General features: G+C 38.7%; 1 protein-coding gene across 2 annotated transcripts in view; it reads left to right on the plus strand.

Annotated features, from left to right (window-relative positions):
* The window catches only part of TGFBR1 (transforming growth factor beta receptor 1), a 54958-nt gene that overhangs the window by 21524 nt on the left and 19169 nt on the right, over positions 1–14265 (plus strand). The window contains exons 2-3 of one of the 2 annotated variants that reach the window (XM_054501746.2): positions 2540–2785; positions 6195–6425. In XM_054501746.2, coding sequence (XP_054357721.1) covers positions 2540–2785; positions 6195–6425 — 477 coding nt within the window. Of the gene's footprint in view, positions 1–2539; positions 2786–6182; positions 6426–14265 lie in introns of both variants that reach the window. The other variant, XM_054501745.2, reaches the window with a different exon arrangement.

Here is a 14265-nt window from a genome sequence, read left to right on the forward strand (position 1 = left end):
AGGCTAGGTGTTTAGCCCTTATCTCATCAGCATAGGGGAGCCATGGTGATCTGAGAACTGGGAGAGTATTCAAGGCAATATTTTTTATGTATAGCGATTACCACATTGTATTACAGTGTTCTCCTTCACTTGTCATTGGAGCTCTTCAAGTGCTGTGACCGTTAGTTATTAATCTTTGTGTACTAAGCTTTTGGTAGAGTAACTGATAAAAGTAATGCTTAGAAAACATGGGTTGAATGACTAATCATGAGTAAAGAGGATTTAGGAGAGAATTATGACAATGTCCTACGGTGGTAGTTTTAATGCTTTCTGGGTCACAGACTCCTTTGTGAGTGACTTTGAAAGCTTTTCCTTGAAAATGTAAATACATATAACATTTGGCTTATAGTTTTATGGGATTCATATACCTCTGAAGCCAGTCCATGAATTCGTGGTTCAGAGTTCCTCCTTAGGAAATTATACCCAGACAGCCATCACCATCACACCTTGTCAAGAATAATTACTGTCTCTTTTAGCAGTCTTTATTACAATTGTGTCTCTTTCTTTTAATTTCCTTGAGTTTTTTTCATACTTAGGAAGCAAATAGCTGACCTGTCTATGAATAAAGAAAGCATTTTTAATAATGATTAAGGTAAAACTTTACTGGTCTGTAAAGATAATAGACAAGTATGTGAATTAAGCCAGCAACCAAGAAACAGCTACTTGAGGAGAACCTGACATTCCTGAATTTGAGTTGAGCAAGTGAGTTGGGAGTCTGCAGGGCCATCCTCAGACTTGGTTTGCTAGAAGGATGCACAGGACTCAGAAAAGCTGTTACAGTCATGGTTATAGTGTATTACAGCAAAACCATACAGTTAACATCAGCAAAAGGAAAAGGCACCCGGGGTGAAGTCTAGGAGAACAGGTGTCCCATTCCAGTGGCATAGCACAGATGGCCTTAATTCTCTCAACAACAATGTGTGACAACATGCACGAAGTTGTCAATCAGGGAAGTTCGCTTGAGCCTTGGTGTCCAGGGTTTTTATTGTTGGTCAGTCACTTAGGCTTGCAGCACCTGCATGACAGGCTTCAGCCCCTCAGACTTCTCCTACCCGGCCCCCCAGCAGTAATAGGTGTTCACTGTAAATCCCATTGTTAGAATAAGCTGTCTGACAAAATTGGTACTATGCGACCCAAGGCCTCAGGCATACAGAAATATTCTTATCAGGGAGAATATTCCAAAGGTTCAGAGCTCATCTACCAGGAGCCAGCCAAGGCCAGTTTTGAAGACAAGTCTTTCTTGGGAATATGCAGGGTTTGAGCAACTCAGTCCTGCTGAGTTACCCCTTTCTTGTACAGCAAGTTAGCTGTTCAGGGAGTTAGCTCTGTCTATCCTACCCCTGTCTGCCTAGCCACTCTTCTAGATAGAGTGGATCTCGCTGCTCACGTCATAGATGGCCATTCCATGTACCTGGACTCCTTTTTATTCCCTTGCCAACAAGTAATTGGAATGTTTGGATTTAAGAACATGTCTGTGCTTTGCAGTTTCATGTGACCATGGTAAAATTATGCACACATTCTATCATTGTGATTCAACAAGTATTTTTTGAATGCTGCTGTGCATGAGGCATGGTGTTAGATGGCAGATTGACTGAAATGACTAATACAGGTATCTGGCCTCAAGGAGTTTACAGTTTCATAGGAGAAAGAAAAACAAAACTAGCAATTCTGGTAAGCAGTGTGTGTTTTGGAGAGCACTTAACTTCATCAGAGAGCATGGTTGAAGGTGTATCTGTGTGTATGAGAAGGTGTTGGTGATAATTAGAAGGCTTCCCTAAAGAGGTCACTCCTGGGGTTGAGCCATGAAGCTCAAGTAGATACAAGTGGGCACAAAGCTAGTGTTTTGCCGCCAGTCATTTCTGTAGTTAGGTTGCCTATGTGATTGGAGCATGTGTGTATTGTTACGGGTGTAGTCTGCTTGGCTTCCCTAAGAGAATGCCCCAGTCCTGGCCAGAATATACATGTCTTTTTTAGGGTTTGCACCAAGGGGAATAGAGAGTGTCTGGCTCAGTACAAATCTGTTTCCGTTACTCCATTATCCAGAAAGCCATTGAAATGGCATTAGCCTACAGTTAATGGGTGGTAGTGTTTTCACACATTGCTTCTCAAAGGAGGAGTATGTGAATGTTTAGTTTGGGGCTGGTAGAAAAAAAAAGTATAACCATTACAAATTTAAATGTACTTTGTTTCTAATGGGAAGGCAAATGCTTACCTTGCTTTGATGAAATTGAACATAACAAAATTTTTCTATACTTGGAAGCAAAAAACTTCAGGAAAAAACCTGGGTCCAAGTGTTACTACATTTCCTTAGGCTTCCACGTGTATGTGGTTCTTAATATAATTTGAAACTTCTAAGAGCAACAAATAGTTGTTTTTTGAACAGTGCATAGAAATTGTGTGATAATAGGATCAAGAATGTATTTTATTAGAGTGAATATTGGATAATTTCAAACTGTTAACCTTGAGATTTTTTTCTAATAGAATCTTTCTCTTTTTCCAGCGTTACAGTGTTTCTGCCACCTCTGTACAAAAGACAATTTTACTTGTGTGACAGATGGGCTCTGCTTTGTCTCTGTCACAGAGACCACAGACAAAGTTATACACAACAGCATGTGTATAGCTGAAATTGACTTAATTCCTCGAGATAGGCCGTTTGTATGTGCACCCTCTTCAAAAACTGGGTCTGTGACTACAACATATTGCTGCAATCAGGACCATTGCAATAAAATAGAACTTCCAACTACTGGTAAGTTGTATAAAATTTTTTTCCTAGATACTACAAGAAAAACTCTTCATACTCTGTGATTTTAGAACTGGAAGGGATCATAGAAATTGTCTAATCCAACTCATTCCGTTTAGAGGCAAGAAGTGACTTGTCCACTGTTACAGACTTATAAGAGTAGCCAAGATCCTGCCTCCTGGGTATGTGTTGTTTAAGAAGGTGGTTCCAGGGTGGACTTTCTCTGAGGTCTGTTATACCTAAAAGAATAGATAAAAGCAAACTCTGACAAAGCCCACAACAACATCTTCAGATTGTCTCTACTTTGTTCTCAGAGTGAATTTCTTCTTCCTTATATAATGCTCCTACCTTTTAAAGCAATCACAGTCTTTTAATAAGTGGGGATTCAGAGCAGCACTAAACAGTCTAGATGTTTTCATTTTGTAATTTCAGCTTGTTTTATGATCTTTTTGCGTAAATTAATTATACATGATTTCTAGATTTTTGGTCCTTCACCTGTAGTTTACATTTAAAATTTCCTGGGGCTGGGTGCGGTGGCTCATGCCTGTAATCCCAGCACTTTGGAAGGCCTGAGGTGGGCAGATCACTTGAGGCCAGAAGTTCGAGACCAGCCTGGCCAACATGGCAAAACCCTATCTCTACTAAAATAACAAAAATTAGCTGGGCATGGTGGCACATGCTTGTAATCCCAGCTACTTGGGTGGCTGAGGCACAACAATCTTTGAACCTGGGAGGCAGAGGTTGCAGTGAGCCGAGATTGTGCCACTGCACTCCAGCCTGGGTGACAGAGTGAGGCTCTGTCTCCAAAAAAAAAAAAAAAAAAAGATAATAAATAAATAAATAAAATTTCCTGGCAGAACCAGCAGTTTGAAGACTTCATAAACTTTTTAATTTTAAGATTCCGGTTTAATATGGAAGTCTGAGCACATGTATTTAACTCTTACCTCTTTCCCCAGATCCCAAAGTAATATAAAAATGAGGGCAACCTATATTAATGCTAGTGGGATTAATGGTAGAATGCCACCCACATGCCAGCACTTGTGAGGAACTTCTGCAATTTATAGTACAGATGACACCAGACTAGTAAAGAATTGACTAGCCATATAAGAAAGGTTAGTCATCGAAAAGTCCAGCCAGTAACTTAGACAAGGGATTTGGGGGTGAGGTTAGGGTACAGGGGCAAACTCTCAGTTCCCTTTTAGGAAGCACCTGGCTTCAGTGCTCAGAGGAGCAGACACAGTTGCTTACTTTCCACTCAAAGTTGGTCCAGGCCTTGTGCTGATTAAAGGAGGAAGCACTGCTGTAGCGCAGAAGGAAAAGGCCAGTCCTCCACCTGTTCAGCGTGATAATGCAGCTCCCCTGTGGTAAGGGTTGGTTGGACTACAATATCTTTGTGACTTTGATAAAGCATCTGCAGTTATAATGTGGCAAAGAAAAGGATAATTCCAGAATTCCCCATTTCCATCATTTGAGCTTCAAATATCTCAATAGATATTTACAAAACCTTGTGAAGAAGTCACCTCATTTCTCATGTTTCTAATGAACATATATAAACTTCTCATTTCCAGCTCTAGGATAAGCAAACAGCAAAAAATTACCAATGAAAAGTTAGGAATTCAAAAGAAGTAGTCTGAACTAGATAGATTAGATGTCATCCTATGAAATAGGTTTACCACATGATAGGGAAGAACTTTGAAACAGTCCAGGGTCTATTTTCAGTTATTCACTATGAAATGAGAACATTTCACAGTTAAAGGTTGTTTTCAGAAGAAAAGCCCAACTGATGAATGTTTTTAAAAATGCACTATTGAGAGCGAACAACAGACTGGATGCCATAATTTTATAGTCAAGTTTGGGACAAGCTTAAGAAACTGTGTTACAATTCAGAGAAAAGACAGTTGGTGAGCATATTAAGAAATATAGGGAACAGATTTAGATGATCCAGTATGCTTATTATCAGAATTCCAGAAAAAGGCATGAGACCAGAAAGAGGACAGAATACCAGGCAAAATTAATGAAAAAGTATTAATTCAAACACACATAATAAAAAGTATCAATTTCAAGAATAAAAGAATTACATCAGCATTTAACACACGTAAACATTGGTTACCTATAAAAGGTGAAAAGAAAAGGTTCAGATTTTCTGCTTAAATATCAAAGGGCAAATGGAACATTTTTGTGGTCACCTAAAATTCTTGAAATAGGCCAAGATTTTTCATATACAAATGCAGCAGCCTTCTTGCCACAACTAAGTTCAGCGTACAAGGACGCATGGACTCTTCCTGAAAGAAATTACTAGAAATGGGATTCTGTATGATAAGAGATTAATCTACTGAAGATCTTAAAAATGGGAAAGATGTGATATGAAAGAAATAGTGGTAAGCAGTAAACCAGTAAGACTCAGGATGAATGTCAAAATAATTGTAATTTTCTGAAACAACCAGAAAATCTTAATTATTAATAGAAGTTACAAGAAAATGATCTGGACTTAAAAGTCTAGGAGGTTAAGATAGTATAAAAAATACATATGTGCAAACTCTATTAAAAAAAAAAAAAAAGCAAAAGATATGTTCTGCCTTTAAAAAATTGGTGGAGCTATTGGCGGGCATGGCTCATGCCTGTAATCCCAGCACTTTGGGAAGCCGAGGTAGGTGGATCACTTGAGGTCAGGAGTTCGAGACCAGCCTGAGCAACATAGTGAAACCCCATCTCTACTAAGATACAAAAATTAGCCAGGTGTGGTGGCACATGTCTGTAATCCCAGCTATTTGGGAGGCTCAGGCAGGAGAACCGCTCTAACCTGGGAGGCGGAGGTTGCAGTGAGCCAACATCATACCACTGTACTCCAGCCTGGGCAACAAGAGTGAAAATCCGTCTCAAAAAAAAAAAATTGGAGAGATATATACTGAAATGTGAGTTGTTTGGAAGTGATGAAGTTGTATGTGTTTGTTTGTTTTGTTTATTTTGATTTTTTGTTGTTGTTGTTTTTCTTGCTATGAGCATGTACTGGCCTTGGAACAAGAAGACAAGCCAAACATACTTTAAAAAAAATATGATTTTTAAGGAGACGTTAATGGTTATTGTTACAGGTTATTGGTATTAGTGACCTGATGTGATAAGTGGGGAAGGTCCTATGATATTGTCAGCAGCTGGCCTTGTAATGATGGCTGAAGAATACAGAAGGAGTAAGTGGGTGCTGACAGAGCTGGTGTGCATAAAAGGAGGCCTAGTGGGAGAAGACTGAATGATTCACTTGTTCTGGGTTTGAGCCCTGTAAACTGCTGTAATGAGGCTCTTTGGCTTAGTGGTGGCAGTGGCCAGCTGCAGGAATTGTGTAGGATTAGGAAAATGGGGGTTGCCACCTACAGTGTTTTTGTTGTTGTTGATGTTTATTTCACTCAAGGCCCTTTTTCAGTAAAGTCATCACCTGGCCTTGGTCCTGTGGAACTGGCAGCTGTCATTGCTGGACCAGTGTGCTTCGTCTGCATCTCACTCATGTTGATGGTCTATATCTGCCACAACCGCACTGTCATTCACCATCGAGTGCCAAATGAAGAGGACCCTTCATTAGATCGCCCTTTTATTTCAGAGGGTACTACGTTGAAAGACTTAATTTATGATATGACAACGTCAGGTTCTGGCTCAGGTAATGTAATTGTTTCTCCTTTTTCCTAAGACGTCTTTTTAAAATTAAGCAATACTTATTTTATTAGTTTGCTAATAAGCCAACTTCCTAGAATGTGAGATAGTATAAATAATATTGCAGGTTTGAACCTAATAAAAATCTTTAAGCTTGATGTATATATGACTGTGGCTGGTTTAAAATAGATTGGAACTTACTTTAACTGTTAAAGCAAATCAGTAAGTCAGCTCCATGGCGGTATAAATTTCAAAGCGTTCTCACTTGTATAATCTAATTTGCTTTTCATCACTGTGAGGCAGAAAGGATAAGAACAATTATTCTGATATAGATGAAGCTGAAGGTCAAAGATGTTCACATGATCTGCAGCTAACCCATTCAATTCAGGATTGTTTAGCAGCTTGATGTTTATATTTGAAAACAGGCATGACAGAAATGTATTCAGAATTGTGAAGGTTATTTGCTTTTTAAACATTATATGAAATTGTCTTTCGTACAGGCCTGGTTTTTTAAAATTAAACTAATGAACTCTTATGTCATTTTCTCACTTGAGAAAAATGTCTGACCACCTTCTTATTTAATGTAGTTTTGGCCCCTCATGAGGTTTTCTTTTCTCAGTTCTATTTGTTGATATTTGTGGCATCAGAAGTAGATGAGCTAATTGTCAGAGTCATCCCAAGGTGGGTTTTGGCATAGCAGTGCTTCATGTTTAAACTGAAAGGGGGTTATCTTTTACTTTTTATTGCATGTGATTTGGAAAAATATTAAGAGAGGAACACTCCTATCCCCTGTGTTTTTAGAATTTGACACTTGGCTAAGAATAAATAGATCTAGGTTTCAAGGCAAGCTTTGTCATTGATTGGCTGTATAACCTTGGTTAGAACATGTTTCCTCTTTGGGCTTCTGTTTCCTCATCAAAAATATGGAACCCATACTGTTGATAAAAACACTTCAAGTGGTTTGTTAAGACTTTTAAATGAGATGTACTGTCCTTTGAAAAGTGTGAGTCATCTTCAAATAAGGGCTAAATTCATGAATAAAGTGAAAATTTGGAAAGTATATATAGTGAAACTTTCAGTAATTTTGGTGAAACCCCATCTCTATTAAAAATACAAAAAAATTAGCCAGGCATAGTAGCATGCGCCTGTAGTCCCAGCTACTTGGGAGGCCGAGACAGGAGAATCACCTGAACCTGGGAGGTGGAGGTTGCAGTTAGCTGAGATCACACCACTGCACTCCAGCCTGGGAAACAGAGTGAGACTCCATCTCAAAAAAAAAAAAAAATTTTTTCACTAATTTTATAATTGAGTGATATTAAAGGAATATTAAAGCAGAAGTTGTGGCTGGGTAAGAATATAATTCTGAAGCATAAAATCACATCTAATGTTGCAGAAAGCTCATATAATGACAAATGTCTGTTTATTTTAAGGAAATGAATATATATTGGTATGTATGCATATCCATTCATTTAAGAAAAAAAAAAAAAAAAAAGAATGAAGAAACTGATTTTATTACCTGAATTATTCTTCTATAGAATTTGGCCATATGTATTCAATAAGAGAGCTCTCTCCTTGACTGCTAGGACACACACAGGCTCGCACTGGAGCTCAGGTCCCAGAAGGCAAGCTTTTAGGGATTCCTGAAACAGTTGTGCAAGGAAGACTGAGAGTTTGGACTTAGATGAAGCAGTCTTAGTACTGAAGGTGTGATAGTCTTTGGGCAGGAGTGGTGGACAGAGGTTATTTTAGAGCTTTCCTGGGACTTCCCATTTATTCTCAGTTCAGATCTTCAAAAAGATTTTGCTCATTCTAGAAGTCATCCTGCTCAAAACTGTGATAATCAAGGACCAGAGTCACAGAAAATCAGGATGGCTACAGATATTTGGAATTAATCCCTCAAACCTGTTCTCTTGTTTCTGAACTTATACTCCGGAAAGACACAGCGCTCATGCCGCTTGCCACAGTGGAATAAGCCCACCTAACTGATTAAAGGAATTGGTGGGTGGGTGGCAGTTGATTACTGAATAAGAATATCTTCATTAACCTTTTAAGATATAAACATGAAAAACAGTGGAATAATTCTGTTTCATATATATATATATATATATATATATATATTTTTTTTTTTTTTTTTTCTAGATCCATGAGGAGGAGGATCATAGCTCTCTGTTCTCTTAAAGCTTCTCTCCCTCCTTTTATGCCTTACGCCGCAAAAACTTGTCTGCATTGCTTGCTAGCTCTGTGGCTTTGGGCAGTTAACCAATGTCTCATGCTTGAGTTATTTCATCTTTAAAATGAAAGTGATGGATTCTGTGCACATCATTGGATTGTTGTGAGTTCAAGCAAGACAAAATGTTTGCATGAAAGCGCTTGGTAAATTGTAAAGTTATGTCCAAATGACAAGTGTTACTCTTATTGAAAACATACTTGGAGGAAAAATCTAACATACAGTATCAGTTGACCGCATTGTACAAAACTTAGTTTAAGGCCTCCTTTGCCTGTCATAGTTCATTGTGTACTAAATTCCCTCCAAACCTATCCAGGCAGAAGCCATCTTCTGGTGAATAATAGCAGAAAATGCCATCTGTTTCCCTTCTATTCATTATAAATCCTTAATGTCACCTTAGGCATGAGACTAGTGCCTGTGAATAAGTAAACTGTATGTTTATAATACTCTGTTTTTAGTTCTTTCATTAATTGAGGAAAAGGTATAAGCATTTCACGTTCTGAATTCATATGTTTATTACTTAGTACCATGACCATAATTAAGGAAAGGCCCTGTCTCTACCTCTAAAGACTGTGCTTTTAACTTGGGAACTTCAGGGAATACAGTGAAGAGCTGGGTTCTGGCAGCTGTACGCCAAGTGTGTGAGTGTGCACATGTGCATATGTGCCAGCTTTTGAAAGTGAGTCTTCTAGGCCAGTGTTTGTTATGGCTTGTGCAGCTTATGGGCTCTTGTAATATATGCATGTTGTTCAGGTCTTATTTCCTGTTCACTGCATGTGAAGCTGTGGAGTCCCTGTTTCCCTTTTGAAGTTTTCTCTCAAACAGTTCTAAAGGCACAGAAGAGTAGAGCAGAGAATATAGAGATCTAAATTAGGCCTATTCAGTTTTGTCTTTAGAAGAAAATTGTTACTTTTTTTGGGGGGGGTCGGGGGGAGACGGAGTTTCACTCTGTTGCCCAGGCTGGAGTGCAGTGGCAGGATCTCAGCTCTCTGCAGCCTTCACCTCCCGGGTTCAAGCAATTCTCCTGCCTCAGCCTCCCGAGTAGCTGGGATTACAGGTGTGCACCACCATGCCCAGCTAATTTTTGTATATTTAGTAGAGACCAGGTTTCACCATGTTGGCCAGGCTGGTCTTGAACTCCTGATCTCTCTAGTGATCCAACCACGTCAGCCTCCTAAAGTGCTGGGATTAGAGGTGTGAGTCACTGTGCCTGGCCAATTGTGTTAACCTTTTAAAAATGCTCAACTATTCATGTGAAGTAACCCAATATAGATAATACAGTGGATCAAGATTTGCTTTTTAATTTTAATTGACATTTAGAATCCAGTGATAAAGGGGAAGACAAAAACTTTCCTCGTCCTGTTGGCCTTTCTTGACCATACCATTTACACAAGTCCTGAACCTGTCAGGTATTTTCAGAATTTGTGTTTGTGATTCCTTTTTCTGTTTTATTACTTGTCTTTGCAATTTCCAGATTAGTCTCCTGAAATTAACTCTTAAGTGTACTTTTTTTTCTTTTTTTTTTTAATATATTTTTTAATTTATTTATTTATTATTATTATACTTTAGGTTTTAGGGTACATGTGCACAATGTGCAGGTTAGTTACATATGTATACATGTGCCATGCTGGTGCACTGCACCCACTAACTCGTCATCTAGCATTAGGTATATCTCCCAATGCTATCCCTCCCCCCCTCCCCCACCCCACAACAGTCCCCGGAGTGTGATGATCCCCTTCCTGTGTCCATGTGTCCTCATTGTTCAATTCCCACCTATGAGTGAGAATATGCGGTGTTTGGTTTTTTGTTCTTGCGATAGTTTACTGAGAATGATGATTTCCAATTTCATCCATGTCCCTACAAAGGACATGAACTCATCATTTTTTGTGGCTGCATAGTATTCCATGGTGTATATGTGCCACATTTTCTTAATCCAGTCTATCATTGTTGGACATTTGGGTTGGTTCCAAGTCTTTGCTATTGTGAATAATGCCACAATAAACATACGTGTGCATGTGTCTTTATAGCAGCATGATTTATAGTCCTTTGGGTATATACCTAGTAATGGGATGGCTGGGTCAAATGGAATTTCTAGTTCTAGATCCCTGAGTAATCGCCACACTGACTTCCACAAGGGTTGAACTAGTTTACAGTCCCACCAACAGTGTAAAAGTGTTCCTATTTCTCCACATCCTCTCCAGCACCTGTTGTTTCCTGACTTTTTAATGATTGCCATTCTAACTGGTGTGAGATGGTATCTCATTGTGGTTTTGATTTGCATTTCTCTGATGGCCAGTGATGGGGTGAGCATTTTTTCATGTGTTTTTTGGCTGCATAAATGTCTTCTTTTGAGAAATGTCTGTTCATGTCCTTTGCCCACTTTTTGATGGGGTTGTTTGTTTTTTTCTTGTAAATTTGTTGGAGTTCATTGTAGATTCTGGATATTAGCCCTTTGTCAGATGAGTAGGTTGCAAAAATTTTCTTCCATTTTGTAGGTTGCCTGTTCACTCTGATGGTAGTTTCTTTTGCTGTGCAGAAGCTGTTTAGTTTAATTAGATCCCATTTGTCAATTTTGGCTTTTGTTGCCATTGCTTTTGGTGTTTTAGACATGAAGTCCTTGCCCATGCCTATGTCCTGAATGGTAATGCCTAGGTTTTCTTCTAGGGTTTTTATGGTTTTAGGTCTAACGTTTAAGTCTTTAATCCATCTTGAATTGATTTTTGTATAAGATGTAAGGAAGGGATCCAGTTTCAGCTTTCTCCATATGGCTAGCCAGTTTTCCCAGCACCATTTATTAAATAGGGAATCCTTTCCCCATTGCTTGTTTTTGTCAGGTTTGTCAAAGATCAGATAGTTGTAGATATGCGGCGTTATTTCTGAGGGCTCTGTTCTGTTCCATTGATCTATATCTCTGTTTTGGTACCAGTACCATGCTGTTTTGGTTACTGTAGCCTTGTAGTATAGTTTGAAGTCAGGTGGTGTGATGCCTCCAGCTTTGTTCTTTTGGCTTAGGATTGACTTGGCCATGCGGGCTCTTTTTTGGTTCCATATGAACTTTAAAGTAGTTTTTTCCAATTCTGTGAAGAAAGTCATTGGTAGCTTGATGGGGATGGCATTGAATCTGTAAATTACCTTGGGCAGTATGGCCATTTTCACGATATTGATTCTTCCTACCCATGAGCATGAAATGTTCTTCCATTTGTTTGTATCCTCTTTTATTTCATTGAGCAGTGGTTTGTAGTTCTCCTTGAAGAGGGCCTTCATGTCCCTTGTAAGTTGGATTCCTAGGTATTTTATTCTCTTTGAAGCAATTGTGAATGGGAGTTCACTCATGATTTGGCTCTCTGTTTGTCTGTTGTTGTGTATAAGAATGCTTGTGATTTTTGTGTATTGATTTTGTATCCTGAGACTTTGCTGAAGTTCCTTATCAGCTTAAGGAGATTTTGGGCTGAGACAGTGGGGTTTTCTATATATACAATCATGTCATCTGCAAACAGGGACAATTTGACTTCCTCTTTTCCTGATTGAATACCCTTTATTTCCTTCTCCTGCCTAATTGCCCTGGCCAGAACTTCCAACACTATGTTGAATAGGAGTGGTGAGAGAGGGCATCCCTGACTTGTGCCAGTTTTCAGAGGGAATGCTTCCAGTATTTGCCCATTCAGTATGATATTGGCTGTGGGTTTGTCATAGATAGCTCTTATTATTTTGAGATACGACCCATCAATACCTAATTTATTGAGAGTTTTTAACATGAAGAGTTGTTGAATTTTGTCAAAGGCCTTTTCTGTATCTATTGAGATAATCATGTGGTTTTTGTCTTTGGTTCTGTTTATATGCTGGATTACATTTATTGATTTGCGTATATTGAACCAGCCTTGCATCCCAGGGATGAAGCCCACTTGATCATGGTGGATAAGCTTTTTGATGTGCTGCTGGATTCTGTTTGCCAGTATTTTATTGAGGATTTTTGCATCAATGTTCATCAAGGATATTGGTCTAAAATTCTCTTTTTTGGTTGTGTCTCTGCCTGGCTTTGGTATCAGGATGATGCTGGCCTCATAAAATGAGTTAGGGAGGATTCCCTCTTTTTCTATTGATTGGAATAGTTTCAGAAGGAATGGTACCAGTTCCTCCTTGTACCTCTGGTAGAATTCGGCTGTGAATCCATCTGGTCCTGGACTTTTTTTGGTTGGTAAGCTATTGATTATTGCCACAATTTCAGCTCCTGTTATTGGTCTATTCAGAGATTCAACTTCTTCCTGGTTTAGTCTTGGGAGAGTGTATGTGTCGAGGAATTTATCCATTTCTTCTAGATTTTCTAGTTTATTTGTGTAGAGGTGTTTGTAGTATTCTCTGATGGTAGTTTGTATTTCTGTGGGATCAGTGGTGATATCCCCTTTATCATTTTTTATTGCATCTATTTGATTCTTCTCTCTTTTTTTCTTTATTAACTAGTGGTCTATCAATTTTGTTGATCCTTTCAAAAAACCAGCTCCTGGATTCATTAATTTTTTGAAGGGTTTTTTGTGTCTCTATTTCCTTCAGTTCTGCTCTGATTTTAGTTATTTCTTGCCTTCTGGTAGCTTTTGAATGTGTTTGCTCTTGCTTTTCTAGTTCTTTTAATTGTGATGTTAGAGTTTCAATTTTGGATCTTTCCTGCTTTCTCTTGTGGGCATTTAGTGCTATAAATTTCCCTCTACACACTGCTTTGAATGCATCCCAGAGATTCTGGTATGTTGTGTCTTGGTTCTCGTTGGTTTCAAAGAACATTTTTATTTCTGCCTTCATTTCGTTATGTACCCAGTAGTCATTCAGGAGCAGGTTGTTCAGTTTCCATGTAGTTGAGCGGTTTTGAGTGAGATTCTTAATCCTGAGTTCTAGCTTGATTGCACTGTGATCTGAGAGATAGTTTTTTATAATTTCTGTTCTTTTACATTTACTGAGGAGAGCTTTACTTCCAAGTATGTGGTCAATTTTGGAATAGGTGTGGTGTGGTGCTGAAAAAAATGCATATTCTGTTGATTTGGGGTGGAGAGTTCTGTGGATGTCTATTAGGTCCGCTTGGTGCAGAGCTGAGTTCAATTCCTGGGTATCCTTGTTGACTTTCTGTCTCGTTGATCTGTCTAATGTTGACAGTGGGGTGTTAAAGTCTCCTATTATTAATGTGTGGGAGTCTAAGTCTCTTTGTAGGTCACTCAGGACTTGCTTTATGAATCTGGGTGCTCCTGTATTGGGTGCATGTATATTTAGGATAGTTAGCTCTTCTTGTTGAATTGATCCCTTTACCATTATGTAATGGCCTTCTTTGTCTCTTTTGATCTTTGTTGGTTTAAAGTCTGTTTTATCAGAGACTAGGATTGCAACCCCTGCCTTTTTTTGTTTTCCATTTGCTTGGTAGATCTTCCTCCATCCTTTTATTTTGAGCCTATGTGTGTCTCTGCACGTGAGATGGGTTTCCTGAATACAGCACACTGATGGGTCTTGACTCTTTATCCAGTTTGCCGGTCTGTGTCTTTTAATTGGAGCATTTAGTCCATTTACATTTAAAGTTAATATTGTTATGTGTGAATTTGATCCTGTCATTATGATGTTAGCTGGTTATTTTGCTCGTTAGTTG

Source organism: Pongo pygmaeus, chromosome 13, assembly GCF_028885625.2.
Source record: "Pongo pygmaeus isolate AG05252 chromosome 13, NHGRI_mPonPyg2-v2.0_pri, whole genome shotgun sequence".
Taxonomy (NCBI): Eukaryota; Metazoa; Chordata; class Mammalia; order Primates; family Hominidae; genus Pongo; species Pongo pygmaeus.